Source organism: Sphaeramia orbicularis, chromosome 12 (genome assembly GCF_902148855.1).
Source record: "Sphaeramia orbicularis chromosome 12, fSphaOr1.1, whole genome shotgun sequence".
Classification (NCBI taxonomy): Eukaryota; Metazoa; Chordata; class Actinopteri; order Kurtiformes; family Apogonidae; genus Sphaeramia; species Sphaeramia orbicularis.
Window position 1 is genome coordinate 57,707,498 of NC_043968.1, and position 19,343 is coordinate 57,726,840.

The following is a 19,343-nucleotide window of genomic DNA, read 5'->3' on the forward strand; positions in this document are numbered from 1 at the left end:
AAACTAATGAATGAGTAAACAAGAATAAATAACAATAAAATGAAGAACTGATAATGAATGACTGGCACAAGAACTAGCACTTGAATAAATAAACGAAATATTAAACAATATAATAGGAATAAACAATAATATTTTCATGTCAAATATATCGTCCTGACACACAGGAAACTAAACGTTTTTGCTTTTCTACATTAAATAACTGTCAAAATTGGAAACAGCATACAGCATCACTTTTTTCCCACATACATTTTTGATTTTGATTCTTCATATACACACACACACACACACACACACACACACACACACACACACACACACACATACATATTTCCCCAAGTAAACCTTTGAAATTGGACAAAAATGCATTGCTGGGTCTCAACAGAATATTTATATAAAAAATAGACAAATGAAATCAATCTGTTTTATCTGAAAAATAAAGTGTTGAACTGACTTCCCGGTCTGTTTGTGTTTTCCATGTTTGTTCTTCTTGGTTGTTCTAATGATCAGACTGTAATATGCCTTCTGTGTTTATTTTGTAGACTGTACCCACGGGTCCAGACACACTTCGTGTTGCTTCATTGTGTGTGTTTCCACATCCGACGGGGCCGTGGGCAGCGGGGCGGGGTTTGTGTGCAGGGGGACCGGGGAGACGAGCTCCTCCATATACCCGACTCCTCCGGTGGTACCCGACTACAGCCGCTAGCAACACAAGCACGATGCGAAACACCCGGAAAGCCCTGTATACCCTTGGATTAGCTTGTTGATAATACTAATGCCATGAAGATGCAAACCCTTCCAAGGCTGTGACAAAGTGTGAGAGAATTTAACAACAAACATACCAGACGAAATACGAGGAGACTGGTGGGATTCTACTGTTATTAATCTCGCTGGTGAGTGGACCGGAGCTACAGCTAGCTTAATGCTAACACTGTCGCTGTTGCTTCTTGCAGCTTCTGCAGTATTTGTGTCCTGATATGCCACTGTGGCGTCAAAATGCACCTCCGTTTTAAACCATGGGATACTGTTTCGACTCAAATGTATATGTTTAGCTCCTAAATAAGTTGGCTGGTTGTCGTCTGACCTTCAAGCTGGCCACCCTAGTCCATCGTTAGCATTAACTGTTTTGCCTGTTGGACGCAGCTGATCTCTGGCTAATAGCTGTTAGCTATTAGCATGCTAACCGGCTAGCCCTCTGAAGTGTATACATTTTCCCATCAGTTTATAACGTAACCACCTCATATAAAGGCTCAAAAACTGGGACATGTAAATTGAAGTATGTGCAATACTAGGTACACCATTATGTAGACGTAGGTTAAGCTGAAAGAAACTATTGTATGTGGGTCAGTACTGTGTATTTAGCTCAGTGTTCCAGGAGGAGTACGGATATAAAAGAAGCAAACTGAACATACAACACTGTCACATAATACGCCTTAAACATCTTGTCACCACACTTGTGTTTGGTTTGCAACTTCACAAATTGACTTTAAGCCAGTTGACTGAAATACTCGCCTCATTTTGCCAAGTAACTCAAATGGATCTGTGTCTGATAATGTATCACAGATGTTATCTGCTTTAATTCACATATTTGCAGGGTACCAGTCAGACTATGCGCAGTTCCATGAAAATAATCTTGTAAATAAATTGTTCTGTACTGGGTATCTCTGGCAGGTTGTCACGTTTATGCATTTGATTGTTAACTATGGTCAGTCCAGTAGTTACATGTGTTGGTGAACATGTACAAAACAACAGCCAACAAATGTAGACTGACACAGATCAACCAGAATATTATCAGTCACAGTCTTTGCAACACAAATGTTTCTCAAATGGTGCAGAAAAGTTTTTCTAATGTGTTGAGGTAAATTCTTTTTGCCCTGGTAGCTACGCAACAGGAGCAAAAGTGATGGAGTGAATGGCTGTTCCTTTAGTAAAGAGAACGCAGATCAGTCAAGAGATAGAATAGAAAGCTTTATTGTCATTGGATTTGGAATAGAATTAGACTGCAGTACAACTCCCTTCAGTGCAAAACAAACACACAGCAAGACAATATAAAACAGAGATGTATAAAAACATCAATATACAGCAAAGCCAGCCTATGCGGGATAATAAAGCACGCAAAGCAATATGGTGACTCAACAGCTATAATTAAACTGTTGATTAATTTGAGTGTTGTTTATTTCAGCCTTAGCATTTGTTATGGTCACTGGGAATTTCCATTTGTTTTCCTTCTGTGATTTTCTTTGCATTGATGTGAAAGAGCTGGACAGTTTCACATAATATGTTGTTTCGCATTAACCCTGATCCCTTCATCTCATTTTCTAAGGAGAGGAGTCGCTACACCTATACGTAGTACAACAGGTGCCAAATATTATATTTGAGAGTTTTACAGAACAATAATTCAACAATGGTGTGTTGAGATGCCCCTTCTCAACAGGGATTAATCATGTTTCTGTTCCATGTTTTTGTTTGTATCATCACATACCTTTACAAGCTCAAAATGTGATTGTAGGTGTTGTGAAAGCATTTTAGTCATGTGCATTTTTAGATGATTGTTGCAGATTGTTCAGTAAAAGCAGTAACTGACCATTGTTAGTTGAAGTTGGTTTTGCAGTTTTATACACAGCTGTAAGCTCAAAGAATGAAAGACTTCCCTTCTCAGTTTCATCTGCTACATTTAGCTCCAGAGTGTAACACTACCCAGTCTGCCTTCCTCTCAGACATCCATTCCTTTTTTCCTCTTCTGAGGCCTTATCAGTAAGGCCCTGAACCTTCAGATATTGTTTCCAACTCAGTCACATTTTATATATCAATATGTCCTGTTACCTGTGTAAATCAATAAAACCAATGTGTGGATTATTCTATTTGATGTTGATGGGTTTTAAAACATTCTGAAGCAAACAGGCAAGTGACAAGTGTTGCAGATAGCTTCTAATGCTGTTTATTTTTCAACAGAAACTCTTGAAATCATTCAGGGGTTTTTCTCAGTCACCCTGTGTCACTTTCCTCTAGTTCATGAATCTATCAGCGATGATGTTAAATGGTGAGATAGGAGCTGAAGTGTATGTAAATCCACACTCGACTGCATTTGCAGATGCCATTCAGCTTCAAGCAGTATTGAGTCAGTGAGCCTTTTCTGCAGGGTTTAATTTTCTCTCTTTGTCACATCTTTGAGCAGAGTCTGGTGGTAGTCTAGGAGATGCTATGCAGGAGGTCTGTGTTGTCCAGGCAGCTTCAAGACAAGTTTCTGCTCTGTGGAACTGCCTCATGGCTCACTTCTCATTAATATGCTGCTGTGTCGTAGAATCACATAAGCCTTTAAAAATGTTGTAACAATTTAGTTTCAGTAAAGTCACATTTTTTTAGAATCTGACCTAATACTGATCATTTTACATGCAAAGATAAATTTCACCATACATAACATTCCTTGTAAATTCAGTCACTACATAGTTTCTATAAAGTGACCAGATTTAAGGTTTATTTATTAAATTTTGACTTATCAAATAAAAGTTTGATTATTTTTCTTGCTGTATTCAGAACTGTTTTGTTGCTGACACTGAAACAATGAATGTATTGATCCGACATTGGCAGTTCAGATTCCCAAACTTTAGGTATCAGCAGATATCAGTGTTTGATTCATAAATAGTCTAACTCACTGTGTGAATGAGATTAGGGTAATTTTTTTTAAAAATGTGTAAATAAACATGATATAAAGTTGCTGAATTATGTATTTTTATTATAATAAACTTAACTTAAGATGGAACTAACATACTAGTTTGTGTTGATCCTGGCGTCATGTGCGTCAGAGTGTCTGTGTGAAACACAACGGTGGAACCAATGTTTAGCAGCAGTGAATTTAAAGGAACAAAGCTTTGATTCAGCAAAAGATAATATAAGATATGACTTTGTTGATCCACCATGGATCATCGATGCATTGATTAATAGTTTCAGCTCTTCAATCAATAAAATCCTATCTGTTCCCATTCCTGCTTGGCTGCACTGTTGTGCCTTAATATTTGATGCTGACTCTTGAGAAATCTCCTGGCACAGCACGGACCTCGAACATAAGCCAATGTTCAGGACAGCTCTACAGTTGTTCTTGGCCCATAGGATTTTGTGAGCTTATGAAGGACCAAACCCAGCTTCAACCTGAACCAGAGTTTATTTAGCCAGAGCAAATGAAAACATATGTGGGTGTGCACTTTTTTTAAAGCAAGAATGTTCACGTCGGCCTTAACAAACCGGTATCCTCTGGCAGCCTCCTGGTTTTTCACTGTGCTTTATTCAGTCTCTTTCCCCATGTGGCCATAATATCACCTTCACCTCTTGTACATTTTCTCTGTTGGCTACATACTACCAAGGTTGATGTGATGTGTGTATGAGGACATATGTTATGTTAGATCGTCGGGCGTTGTCCTGGTGCTGTGTTTCCCTGTGTGATGTCATGTGAAGGGAATGCTCACGGCTCTGGCTTCACAGTAGATCTGATGGATTTTATTGATAGGCTGTTATCTGTTTTACAGTGTTTGACAAAGTAGGAGAAGAATGAATGAGAGGAATTCATGCCCATATCATTTAAAGTAAAAAAAAAAAAAAAAAAAAAAGAGCTGATATGTTTTTAGAGGTCCCCTATTGTTTTTGATCAGAGTATTCTCCAAATGGGTTATTATTATTGTCATCATTATTATTATTATTATTATTATTATTATTATTATTATTATTATGTTCAAGTTTCCTTGAGTTGAGCTCCATCTGCTCATATAATCCACACTTATTTCCTCCTCTCTTTTTAACAATCCCCCCCCCCACACTTCACAACCACAACTTCCCTTGCAGGGCTTTGTATTCTTTTATCAATAACTACTTTTGTTGAATACATCATGAGCCATGCACTGCACATTCACATTCATCATTTGCATCTTCCAACATAGACCACGACCATGTTGGCTTGTAATCCTGTCGGCAGAATATCACAATCAGATGGGTCATAGGGATGCTTGTAGCCCATCATAAATACCAGCAGTTGCAGTTTAATTTCATAATCCAAATATTTCTTTTCAATGTGTAGATCATACATTCTCTGAGGACCCCATTACAGCAAACACAGTATAATCATATAACACAGTTATATTCTGCACTTTTACTTAAATGTTGCATTCATTTTTACCATATTTCATACTGTTTGGAGTTTCTTTGGGGCTTATTTTTCATTGTTTTCTTCTTGCAGAGCACCACAAAGATGCCTGAGGTTCGGGACCTTTCTGAAGCACTGCCAGAGATGCCCATGGACCCCATCACCGGAGTCGGTGTAGTGGCCTCTAGGAACAGAGCCCCCACTGGATATGACGTGGTGAGTAGCTGGAGGACAAGACACTTACCAAACGGACATACTGAATGGAGATCAGATACAAAGAGTCTTTTAAAGCATTTGCTTCTGGCAGAATAACACAGACGGATATTTGAAGTATTTAGCTAGCTGGCACCCTTCTCAATATGTCTTCTGTCCAAAACTATCTGCCAAGTTTTGTGTTAATTTTTGTTTGATCTGCTGAGTTGAAAATGTTTTAGTTGAAGGAACATAGAAAACTGCACTGTGTGGTAACTTTTACACAACTGATTTGAGAATTCATGTATGCTTTTTTTTTAGTTCTGAGCTGAATAAGTTGACCGTTTCAGAGGACAAGAAATGGTAGGGATAATAGAGTCATATAATGAGAGATAGCGGGTTTCGGTGTCTTTAGTTTGTAACTCTGTATGTTCAGTCTGGCTGAAAACCAAAAGCAACAGCTGTTTCAGCTAAAGGAGAACTGTGATTTTAGATACCAGTCACTTCATTACAACACAGCGGAAGTGTACAATTTAAATGTACTTGGAATTAAACATTAAAATGGATTGGCTCCAATGTGAGGTATGTTTTAATTTTGCTGTAATCAAAAACTGGTGTGTAATAGTGTTTATTTGTGTTTGTTTGTTCTTCAAACCTTCTACCTGCTCCAAAATGTAACAGGTTCATCCCACCGTTCTACTTGGTTTCATGGAAATTGATGCAGCAGGTTTTGCAATGAATTTTTGTAGTGTAGCTTAGAGACATGTAGACCTGAGTAGGGCTGCATGATATGGGGAAGAATTGACTTTGCAATATTTTTTTTAAACCCTGCGATATATAATGCGATATGAAAAAATACTCGGGAAGACATAGTAGCTGTGTGGTGCCGACGTAAATGGTCAAACAAATTAGTTGTGTTTCCTCTTGTGTTGGAAACAGGTGCAAGGCACTGTGACACAGAACACGTGTTTCAATATCATCCTTCTTGTAGCTGAAATAGATACAGATAACTGATGCTGCTTTTCTTTTTGGCACCAAGTCTTCGTTTTTTAGTGATTTTCTCTTTTTCGTAGCCCATTTTTCAATGTTGTTACCAGCGACGCACTCCATGTGCAGGGGTGTGGTCTGCTTCAGCAAACTGATTAAGGACAATTGTGATTGGTGGATTGCTACACACAGTGTGTCAGCTACCCAGGTTGAAATTCGATGAAAACATGTTGAATTCATTTGCTCCCTACATTGCAGGACCTGCAATGTGGCTATTGTGCATGCGTACATTGCGATGATGATGCTCAAAGGGTATATTGTGCAGCTCTAGACATGAGCAAGTTGGAGTAATAAATACTTAGCTGTAAATCGGGCTGAATGATATAGTGAAATAATGTCAGTAATATGTCCTGCATGTAGGTTTGTGGTTTTGTAAAGTCTGTAACAACATTTTCATTTCATTCATAAACAGTGAAGGTTGATTGATATAGCATTAAGTAATGTGTATCTATGAAACGGTTGTAGAATGTAAATAGTTTTTATTAGAAGCAGAGTGATTACTCAGGCTGATTATTTTCCAGGTATTTCATGAAGCTGGTAAACAACAACAGAATAAATGAAAACAGATGCATCTGCAGTACAGCTGCTTGAGCTGAGGCAGGCAGCCCCGTCAGTGTGGAAGGATGTTAGTGCTCTGGATTGTTTTATTTAAAATTCTGCAGACACAATAGACCCAGCGAAGCAAACAATAGAACAGTGTTAAATAATGTCGATTTAATGTTCATCTCTCCGTCACTTTATACAGGCTGCAATTTTGTAAAAACAAAATTTAAATGTATATATGGATACCAGCAGCCTTAACATTGCCTCCTTTTTAAAACATAATGTGGGGGGCTGTGTTGTCTCCTCATTGTACTCTATACAGCTCTTTGCAGGGCTTCTAGCAGTAAACTACATTATAATGTTTACTGCCTATTTAAGTGTTACTGCTGTTTTTTCAGCTAATGTAGGATATGACCAAATCATGTGGTCTGGGAAATTAAAGCCAGCATACTGGTTCATCGGTATATCGCCCTAGTGTGATTTACAAATGGTTTGTCATTCATTATTAATCAACAGATGATACTTTTCATTGTGATCAAGTGGCAAAAGCTCCAGTGAACCAATGTGAAGCTAACCTGTACCTGTACAGATTTGTGGGGAGGGGACAGGGTGCATAGGTGTCATGTCTATAGAAGCTGGTGGCCTTGGATACTGTTTACTTATTTGAATGCAGCGTGTTTACTTAATGTTCGTTTTGTTCCACATCTAGGTCTCCACAACGACAGACGGCCTGGATGCTGATCTATGGAAAGATGGACTCTTTAAATCCAAGGTGACCCGCTACCTCTGCTTCACCAGGGTCTTCTCAAAAGAAAATGTAAGTAAAATCACTAAACATCAGAAAGAAACACTATGAGGATTCACTGCTGAGTGACATATGTGACCAAGATTTTGAAATCTTTCCAATTACTTTCTTCTCTGTTTATACTTTTATTTTATAACCCTTTCCTTCAGATTATTAATCCTACTTTCTTGCTCCTGTCTTCTTCCCCTTTTATTGCAGAGCCACTTAGGCAATGTTCTTGTGGACATGAAGCTGATTGATATAAAGGACACCCTGCCTGTGGGTTTCATCCCGATTCAGGAGACTGTCGACACTCGTAAGTAATCAGCTAGAAGAGTGATGTGAAGTAAATATAGAGCCTGGCTATAATAAGAGCTGCCTTGTTTATATCCTCTCTCTGGCATTACTTGTGATTAATGGACTGTTTGCAGTGCTGTGACTCTCAGTGTGTGTTATACAGAGGAGCAGGCCTTCAGGAAGAGGCGACTCTGCATCAAGTTTATTCCACGGGACTCCACAGAGGCAGCCATTTGTGACATTCGCATCCTGGGACGGTCCAAGCAAGCCCCTCCTCAGTACACGTTTATAGGGTGAGCAGCACCACACACAAACTTTGGGTGTAAAACATACAGTAGTGGAAAAGAGTTTTCAAACGCCCTTAAAATTTTACACAATCTCAAATATTATCATGAAATATTTGCGTAAAAATCTTTTTTTGTGTTTGAAAAGGTGTGGCTGCACCAGATAGACACGAGCAGATGCAAATAGTTTTTTGTTTATTGTTAACAAGAAAAATAACCAAACTAAATTCATGACGGTTTCAACATGTCATGGCCTGGATATGTTTCTTTATGTTGCTGAAACATCCAGTTTTGACTTCGAAGGAACAGAGCATGTGGGTTTGGAGAATGGAACAATATTTGGCAGAGTTCAATGACATGAGTCATTACCTCCGCCAAGAGGTATTGTGATCACTTTGCTTTGCGTTTGTTTGTGTGTTTGTTTGTTAGCAACTTTATGGGAAAATTATTACAACCATCTTTACCAAATTTTACCCACAGATAGGCCTAGGCCCTGGGACCAACCCATTACATTTTGGGCCAAGTAGGCCAAAGTTCAAGGTCACAGCAAGGTCACAAAATCTCAAATTTTCTTATCTCTCATCATTGAGCAATTTTTGAAAATTCATAAAAAATTCAAAACGTCTCCGATTAGCCTCCAATTTGATACACCCGTAGCTTATAACAGTATCTTGTATCTGGCACGAAATTGTCCACATCCACTGTGGAATGTGGACTCTGTGGACATTTTAATTTAACATTGAAAATCCCATTTACGACACATTTTTCATTATAACTCAACAAATATTGATTGGAATTTAATATAATTTGACATACACATGACTGGTACCAAGCTTCAACTTTTTCTGCTGTATGGAACAACCTTGAAATTGTTTAATTTAAAAAGAAATAGTCGATCCACACATGCACACCATTCGGGGTGCTTGGCGGAGGTTTACGTTCTCTGAACACTTGTTTTTAATGCAATATATCACAAATGCATGAGGTGTCCAAAAACTTTTTTCCACGACTGTAGACTGTGTTTAAGAAGTGAATGTAACTGGTTTTTGCATTGCTATGCACATTTGGCCATGGTAAATTATTCTATGATCATTTTATCTCTTACTTACCTTTATGTTGGATTAGTGACGGGTAAAGACAAGCCCCCATTTTAGCACCAGTGTGTCTTTTTTTGGTCGTGACATGACAAAGTGAAAGCATGTTGACATGGCCTAAATTATATCTGTAGTACACTGTACACAGTAGAGGACAACAGTATAATTCCAGGTATATTAGCGTTTAGACAGGCTAATTACTATCTGAACAACAAGATAATAGGAAGGAGTTTAGTCATATATTGGAAGGGACACGTCCCTACTGTCTGTAATACAAACCAACATAATAACGGTGTTTGAACTGAGTGTTCATTTCTGACATTTTGATATCTACCATCTATAGCTTAAAGACCTATGTTGTCCATCCCTGGTTCTTTTTGTTTCAGTCTCTCCACCTTTCTTTGACATTTTTTGAGTCATGTAATTACTTTGGAATTTCCCTTTGTTTTTGACAGAGAGCTCAACAACATGGGAATCTGGTATCGCATGGGAAACGTACCCCGGGCCCAGGACTCCACACACACTCCAATCACCAACAACATCCAGAATGTGAACTCCACCTCCAGTTCAGCCCCAGTCCCACCAGCCCCTATGCCCAAGTATGTCCACCCACATCATGTGTTTATACTTGACCTTTATATGTCCTGTCTCCACACAAAAGGCTGAGATGAAGGAAAGAGGATGTGCACTGTCCTTGAACATCCTCCTTTGTGGGGAAGGGAAGCAACTCTATGTTTAGCTCCTGGTACAGAAGGAAAAGGTGACGGTCAATCTATCACTTGTGCCACAGCGACAGGAAGAGAGGAGGAACATGGTCTGCAGTCAGGTTTTCACTTCTAGACAGTATGTGTAACAATGAATGTAACAAAACAGGGATGACGCCTGAAAACTCCAGCTTCCATGGATCATCTTAGATTTAATTTCAAAGTCAATGCAAAGATGCAGAATAAGTAGAACAGTCAGTCTTTGCTGTCTGAACTGTGGAGAATCTAGTTTGGTCTGGTTGGACTCTGGTTCCCCACGGATGTGGTTTATTCAGCCAGAAATCATCAGGTGTAGACTAAAATAACTCTATAAAGACTGGATGAAAGGCCTCCATCTGCATCTCAGCTACCCTTGTGGGTGAATGGAAAGGTTTCCACAGACACATGCACATGGAGAAGAAGTAAATCTGAAAAAGCTCTAAGTCTTTCTCTATTTGTGAACTTTGAAAAGGTTTAACATGACAAATTATTACACTTTTGCCCTGTATAATATCCCTCGCATGTCATGTTCTACTTGAAAATCATGTTAGTGAACTCAAAGTACTCAAATAGTTAGAAAGCTTACATCAAACCCAGCAGACACTGACCAGTGTAAAGACATGTGACATTAATCTGTTGCTGCATTTGGTGCAGGAATAGGAGGAGGAAGATATTACTTCACTGAACTCTTCTTTTCAATGACAACTCAGTGTTTATTGTTTCTATGGATTCCCATTAGCTTCCACCGTAGTGGTTGCTACTCCTCCTGGGGTCCGTTAAAATACAAATAGTTACAAAATACATACATAAATAAAAACAAATTTACAGTTCATTGTTATCCTCAGCAAGCTGAACATGTCATCTTACTACATAAACCTTAAAACATTTAAACTTTTAGCTTTACAGCAACTTGGATTGTGAGAGTCAAAACAATCACTTGCATTACTGTATTTCCTTTAGTTCCTGTTTGAGTGTTTTTTTTTTTTTTTTTAATTAATATAAGCTTTTAGTGTGTTTGATGTGTAAAGGTAACTTATTCCATAGACTAGAGGCCCTGTAAAAGACAGAATTTTTCAATCAATTCATTTTTGGTTTGGGAAGTTCAAGGTGACCCATGGTAACCTGTCTGATTATGTTGTAGACCTCTATGCCTTATTCAGTCAGTAATAAAGTCAGGTTTCCCCTTCACAATAGCACTTCTCATAAGGAGGAGGCGGTTAAATTTTTGTGATTTTTACAGTGGAAACATAAATTTCATTAAAATACTCATTGACATTGTTTGACTGTTTCTGTACATGTTGTCTTTCCCCAGACATATTTCCATGACCCTTCCAGCCAGTTTCAGAGGGAAGAACACCACTAGACCAGACTATGAGCACCAGAACTCCAACCTGTATGCCATCTCAGGTTAGCAACACCCAATGTCTCCTCATGTCACAAAGAATTGCGACACATGTTGTTTTCTGTTACGTTTGGAAAAAAATTCCGTGAATAAGCATGACTGTTATCTCAAAATAATCATATTTGAAAATAATGCAAATAGTTTCTGACACAAGTGAAAAAATAGTGACGTACTGACTCATTATTTTGTCATTTTGCTAAGTCGCCATATTTTGACGTTTTTCATCAGTGTCAAAAATGGAATTTCATATTTGTCAGTGTATTTACTTCTGCTTTGTTCAGTCTGTTTTTGCTGCAAAGTTAAGGTTAGCTCGCTGCTAACTCAGCAGATGTCAGAATAGAAAAAGTGCAGACTGATTTGTATGTGCATATTAAAAATAATGGTTTTTCAATCATGTTCTGAGTTGAAAACTGCCTCTCAGTTTGAGAACACTGTCCACTGAGAACAAGTGAAAAACAAGTGATCTTTGAGGTTGGACTTTTTTGAGTTCTCCTCTTGTCACATTTTCTTTTTCAGACTTGTATGTATTTATGGTGTTCATTTTTCTCCTGAGCTAACTAATAAAACACCTAACATAACAGGGACTAAATCACCCATGTTTGCTGTTGCATTTCTTTTTGGTGTAACCCAATTCTTACCAGTAATGTGCAGTAGTTTTAACAGGTTTTAACGCATCCTTAACAAGGTCAGCGGCATGCATGAATGAATGTCTGTGTAAAAGAGATCAACAGAGCACTTCACTGATTCTCTTCTGTTTCTCATGCTTGTCTTTTTGTGAGAACCTCTTGAAATTTCCTGCCAAAGCATTTCTGTACAGTGAGGTCATTATGGTCAGTCGTCATGTCTTCAGAAAGCTGGGAACAGTCGGGTCTGGTTCTTGAATTAGGACCAGGTTCCAGCTGGGGGAAGCTCCTTTTGTTTCTGGCAAACTATGATCGTGACTGAGGAAATTTAGGGGATTTTCAGTGTTTTGTTTTTTCTTTTATCACTATGTGGCATTTTAATGCATTTTTAACTGTCTTTCAGCAATGGATGGAGTGCCTTTCATGATCTCTGAGAAGTTTGCCTGTGCCTCTTCTGATGTGAGTCTGCTGTGTTTTGGTCTTAGTTTTATTGGTGGTGAATAATGTTGTGCAATAGGACCAAAATCACGTATCAGGTGATATCATGATAGAGCATATTTTCAGTTGGTTCAGAGAATAAATAGGTGAAATGACGACATGGAAAAGCCTACTTCTTATATAATCAACAAATGAAAGGTATTTACTCATATATGATTATCTTCTACTTTATTTAGATCAATTATGTAAATTTTCAATTAGCATGGATCAAATATAAAGTATAAAAATGTGAATAGGAAAAAACTTTGACTTTTTATGTGGAGAGAAATAAGAGTGTGATCTGCAACACAACAAACTGAATGAAACAGTAGACGTTTTGCTCCATGTTATGTCTCATTATATTACACAGACGTGGTGACAGGTTGAGATTCAGTGTCATAAAGCACACGTTTGCATGTGATCTAAGTTCTAAATCTAAACTGTAAATCAAATGAGTGTTGATGTTGAGTGTTTGTTGAATCTTCTGTCCTCCATGTTCAGCTGCAGCAGGTGGATCTGATGGGCATCACAATCAAATCACTGGCTGAGATTGAGAAAGAGGTGAGTCCACAGCCCAATACTTACTGTATTTACTCAGATAAAAACTGGATATCAGTTACAAGCCAGGTCTGTAATAGCTGTTGAACAAATTACAGAGGATCCTCAAATAAGCGCCAGGTAAAAAATCTGAACAAACGTCTGGTGCTGGTCATGTGATGTGCTGTTAGCAAAACACGTCATTCTCTTCTACATGTTTAATTTAATACACTTAACAATATAATCAGTGGTTTCAGAGCATGAGATCACTGACCTGAAGTGTTACTGTCCTGCCACTGCAGGTGTGTGTCTTAGGTTTTCAGCAAAACTGTCCTTTATAGAAAGTTACAAGCACCACAGGAAGACACCATTTTCACAATTAAAGCTTCCTTAAGAGATAGATGGTTTGTATCGATAACTTATTTCATCACTTGTAGTACTTTAACATTGCAAACCTGAGTGAATCAAAACGAGCTTTCGTACTAAATACTTATCAAATAGAGGAAATTAGAAATAAAGGTCTGCTTCTAATACAAGCTATATTCATATATATAGGTCTGGTACCTTCTGCATCTGAGAGAAATAAAGGCCTTGGCCATTATTTGAGGATATATGATGAATTTGTAATGCCTGTTTTACATATTTTAATACTAAATATCACTGGTTCTCTCAAAAAGACCATATAAAATTATGAGTAGAAGCCTATAATTGGCTGTGTTATTGTTAACATCATCATGTCCTACTTTGGATGTTAAGCGGTTTTAAAACCTTTTTTATTTTTATAATTACCCTTGGTTTATTTATAAGATGTTATTCTAATAGCAGTGACAAAAACTTTCAAAAGAAACAAAAATCTTGAATGTTGTTATTTCAGGGTTCTATCTTCTTTGGAAACTGAGAAACATAGGTTTTAATGATTGTTGTCAGAAAATGCTCATGTCTTAGAAGACTCTTTTCATGCAATATGTTGTTTTTTTTAATTTGTCTTTAAACTTCACCTACATCTTAATTTGTTTAACACAAAAACATTTCTACCATACTTGGAGAAGACACATAAAAACCCCTTGTTGTTGCTCACAGTGCCCAGCAGAGAGCAGTGTGGTTGTACACATGTTGGGTGATTCCTGTCTTTAATGTGTTGCCTCGTCTTGTCAGTATGATTACAGTTTCCGTACAGAGCACAGCGCAGCGGCCCGCCTCCCCCCCCAGTCCGACACGGACCTCCCTGAGCTCCGAGGCCTGAAGATCTGCTCCTGACCCCCCAGTCCCACTCACCACAAAAAACACACACCAACAGGAGAGACCTGTACACAACTACTGAAGCCCAACAAACATAAACCCACCTACGACAACAGAATTAAACCAAACAAACAGGCTTTTGGATTATATTTGTTTTTTGCGTATTTATCGAGTGGGTGAAATGAAATGGAAGAGGCATTTCTATTAAACTGCAGACGCTCAAAAGACAGAAGCCGAACTCTGAGGGACTCAGTCGTTCTGTCTTTAACCACTATGGCTCTTAACATTGTTGGACAGAGCAGGAAACTGAGGAATCTGGCTCCAACGATTTTTAAGATGTGTCTTCTATCAAGCGATTGTGAAGTTGTGTTCCACTGTAAAGATATAACCACAGCCCATCTGAAAGACTCATTTTAGACAAGAAAAGAGGACAAGAAGAGGATCCTTTATTCTGATGGACGACTCTGTTTCAGCCATCAGGAGTCCACAAACAGCAAAGAGCAACTCGATGGGATTTAGTTTTCACTCGTACTGTGCTTCCGAACGGAGGCCGATTTTATTTCTCCTCTAGGTGTTACTGTAATATACTGGTGTGATGTGAGTGCACTTTGTTTTTGGGGAATTTCAGTGTGCTTTCCATTTACCACAGACATTCTGTCATATATGAGCCGTCATCATAGTTTCATCTGTTCATCTGGACACAGTGCTGGATGTTATAACCACTACTCCTCTGGTTTCTGCCAAACACAACATAACATCTGCTTTTTTTTTTTTTTTTAACAACTGGGTCTCATATTTCAATACTAGCGTCATGGTAACATTCACTTTGATTACCTATGGATATAAACATTTGTCTAAAAACTGAGTATAATATTTTACACTCTACTTTAAACCTTCCCTCTGTACATATTTATATGGAGAAAATTACTTACACACACTTTGTCGCCTAACTTTATGTTCTTGGTGCTGCAGAGTCATCAAGGTAACTGTCAAAATAACTCTTGAGCTTTGATACCCTGCAATTGTTTGATCATTACTCAGTACTGTGTTCATTTTTTCGAATACTCTGTAAGGGAAAAAATCTGTGGCATTAATTTCCTGCCAAAAACGAACAAAAAATTAATGTGATTCACAAACACAATTTGGTCTGCAAATGCAAAACATGATACAAAATATTAGTTTGATCATACTGTTTCCAAATCTAACAGTGCATTAGTAAAACATGTTTTATGTTTTTTAAGCTTTGGCAGGAAATTAGCTCCATAAAAATGTTGCAGTGTCAGTATTGTTTTAAGTTACAGACTAACTTTAATCACATACGAACAAAACCAAAGTTGGAGTCCATTTGTTACATGTTAAATAAATTTCATATGTACAGTTATTTACAGTCTTATTTAATCACTGTGACTTAACAGATACTTTTAGCTTGAAGCCGTTTAGAAACTCTGTAGTTTGTCAGTTTTTTATTTTGACCAGATGACATGTGAAGCCCACTAACTCGCAACCACTAAAACACACACTCCTCTACATGTGATTTATAGATTTACTGAGTTTTTAATCAGTTCTGTTTCATTTTGTCTTCCAGTCTGCCCTCACTGATTATTGTTTAGGACATATGTTGTTTCTTAAAAAGCTGTAATTTTGTAACAGGGTGAAACCTTAAGCAGCTACAAAGGTGGAGTAAGTGATTTTAACCTGATACTTTTTGTCACGATCTGCAGATGTGTTTGTGTCAGCTGTGGATATTTAAACTGGGGGAAAACAACATGATTTCAGTGATAAAACCATGTTCTATTTGACCTTATATTTTGTAAAGTTTTCCTTGTTAGCTGCATTGGCACTGAAACCACGTCTTGACCAAGCTTTGCATCAATCTGGGGGGTGGGGGTGGACACACAACTCTGTTTTTCAGCGTTTAGGGCACACGTGTAACAGGCAGGGGAGGTAGGCAGCAGGCAGGCAGGGCTGTGATGCTGCTAGTTGTAAGGAGGTAGTCAGCCACTGATGTAAATGTAGTTTTCAAGAAGTACTATCCAACCATATAATTTTGATGAGAAATTAATAAAGTTCCGAAGAATAGAGGCTTGATGTTGTGTAGACCTATATTCCCAGCAGCTTGCCTCAAGCCTCTGGCTACCTAACAATTTCAAAGAAGGAGAATCACGAAAAATGCTCCAAAATGTTGAATTTACCTTTTCAAAGTCAGCATTTTATTCAAAGTGTAGTTCTCCAAAAGTACTTTCAGAATATATAACTTTCATAGAAGAAAACTTACTTTTAGATATGGAGAAATTCATCTGCAGCTGAGTATGGCAGAATGACCTTCTCTGACCGACTGGCAGTTACACACTATGAGAATCCTAAAGTTTCCTGGTTTACCCAGAATACAGGCATCTTTATCAGTGAAATTGTCACGGAGTTAGTTTAGACAAAGTACTGTATTTGCATGTCATCAAATCCATGTGTCTTTATATTTTGGTGATGGCCAGCAGACCCAAGGAGTCTGGACCTCATGTGAAATTAAGAAACAGACATCCTGATTACAAGTTTTTGTAAATTGCTAAATACACACCAATTGATGGCAAATTTGATATGGATGTTTCGCTTACCTTCTTATCTGTCTGCAAATGTCAAAAATAATTAGGATCTGACACCTTAGAGCCATGCCAGGGAGGAGAATGTGTAGAAAGAGTGTCTTGTTACAGTGGAGAATGCTAACAACAGTTTTGTGAGAAAAAACACCTTGAAATGTAAAGAAATACTTTTAAAAAGCACAAATATTTATGAACATACATTTAGTTAAGATTCTGCAGATTAAATATATAATTGATTGATTACTGTGTGATAAAAACTTTAGGAGTTATTCAGTTTTAAATGTTGAGAGGTTCTGCTTGTAGTGATTGATACCCGTAAGCTGAAAAACAGAACAGATCTGTCAAATCAAAATGCCTGGGACCAGTGTTAGCAGCTTAATATTCAGTTACTAGATGTGGTAACCTTTAATATGTCTACAGTGACTTCTTCCTCTTAAATATATTTACCAGTATTTTTCAGTGGGTGTGTCACTGTTTGATTCTCATTCATCATTCGATCAATCAGCAGCCAGATTGACGCATGTATCAGCTGTGACTGGATGAATCCATCACTGACCACCTTGTGTTATTTCATGTGAATAACTCCAGATTTGTCACCATAGACAGAATTTCACAGACACATGCAGATAGTGCTTTAGTGACTTTTCCTGCAGACTTACATAGTTGATAATATTGGCTCCTCTAGTTTCTGTCCACATAACACTTTCCCCAGTTAGGATACATCCTTGATGGTGATGGGCGGAGCTTCTTAAAAGAGGCATATCTTTATTCAGCTTGAGCTCAAATAGCACCAGTTTCAGGAATTGCTTACTCCACCTTTAACTTGTTCAAGGTTCAGGTCTGCTCTCAGATTCTCCTCATGTACGATCATCTTTGAACCCAGTCATTAAGAACATTTTAATGAACCAACATGTCTGTTCCCAAAGATCCAAATGTGCAGACTTTAATTGGAAACACACTCCTCATCTTTACTCTGGTTTACTATGTTTGTTTTTTTTTCATACTCCACTTCAACTCTTCATTTTTTCTGACACTCACGTTGCTGATAATGTTGTTTGCTTTTAATGTGACTTTAAAATGTTTACCAGTGTAATTTACCACTGCTCTGCTTCTCCCAAAATGCATGGATGAAGTCCCAAAAGGTTTTATTTTATTCTGTGTAAGATTAAAAACCTGTAGGAACAAGTTATTATCTCAAAATAATAATACACACTAAGAATAACCGGTGTACACATCAAACGTCACCTTTTGGACACTTAGGGGCTTCATAAAGTCATATTTTCACTCACAAATTGCTCAACTTCTACAAACATGCACTTGGGAAAAAACAAAGTGGAACCAGTAAGCAACACCTCATAAATTGGAACAGCTTTTAGTGTTTTTTAATGTTATTACGGCAGCTTTTTCTATTTTAGTTTTTGCTGTATAGCTCTGCTTCTGTCCTATCATCCATAAAGAAAGATACACAAAGGACATGTCATGCTAAAGTTGACTCCATTGAGGTGTCAGAATCAGTATTTTTAATGTTTGTCCCATTATGTACATGCAGTATTGTTCTAAAAGGACTTTGTTTTACCAGACAGACCGAGATGTTGACGAAAAAATACAGTTTGATGTTTTTGGGTTTTTTCCCTAGTTCTAACAGCACGAATTAACGACTTTTTGTTTCTTTAATTTATTAGTTATTTCAGTATTCTGCCCATGTCGTTCTGAAACGCTCTGTTGTCATTAATTGTAACATGTAGAAATGTCATTTGCACTGCTGACATGTTCGAGGAGTGAAAAGATAAACTGCCTGCCCTGTGATAAGCTACATATGTACCATTTCTCAGCTGTGCTGTTTACTTTCCATCCAGTTTTGCTGAATCATTTAACTGCATTAACAACCAGTACAACTCCTGCTGCTTCCATGTGTCTGTTTGTTTGCATGCTGATGTAAGGTGTCAGAGTTTTCAATAGGATGGTTATTTTTGTAGGTTATTAATCGAAAGTCACAGTTTTTTTTTTTTTGTCTCAAACAGATTAAAGCCACTAAAATAAAACTGCATCAGCTGAATTTGTATCAAGGAGGTTTAATTAAACTATGACAAGCTGAAGACTGACTTTCATTTTGATGTGAATTTTTTTTGTCTCTGATGATTGTCTGACAGATACAGAAGAGGATTAGGGCCACTGAAAAAAAAAAGTCAATTTTTTATTATTATTATTATTATTATTATTATTATCATTATTATTATTATCATTCTGAGATTAAAGTCAGAAATCTGACTTTTCTCTCAGAATAATAATAATAATAATAAAAAAATATATATTGGGCCTTTTTTTCCCCCAGTGGCCCTAATCCTCTTCTGTAGACAGA

The 19,343-nt window shown here is 37.6% G+C and overlaps 1 protein-coding gene across 1 annotated transcript; it reads left to right on the top strand.

The window, feature by feature from the left end:
* The first annotated feature begins 874 nt into the window (after positions 1 to 874).
* Positions 875 to 19,086, top strand: mvb12ba (multivesicular body subunit 12Ba). Its single transcript, XM_030149526.1, is given in 11 exon segments — positions 875 to 890; positions 5,222 to 5,344; positions 7,620 to 7,727; positions 7,914 to 8,010; positions 8,155 to 8,284; positions 9,825 to 9,968; positions 11,425 to 11,519; positions 12,541 to 12,596; positions 13,116 to 13,175; positions 14,307 to 14,351; positions 14,353 to 19,086. Coding segments are annotated over 10 exon segments (888 nt in total). The 5' UTR covers positions 875 to 890; positions 5,222 to 5,233; the 3' UTR covers positions 14,395 to 19,086.
* Positions 19,087 to 19,343: the final 257 nt, after the last annotated feature.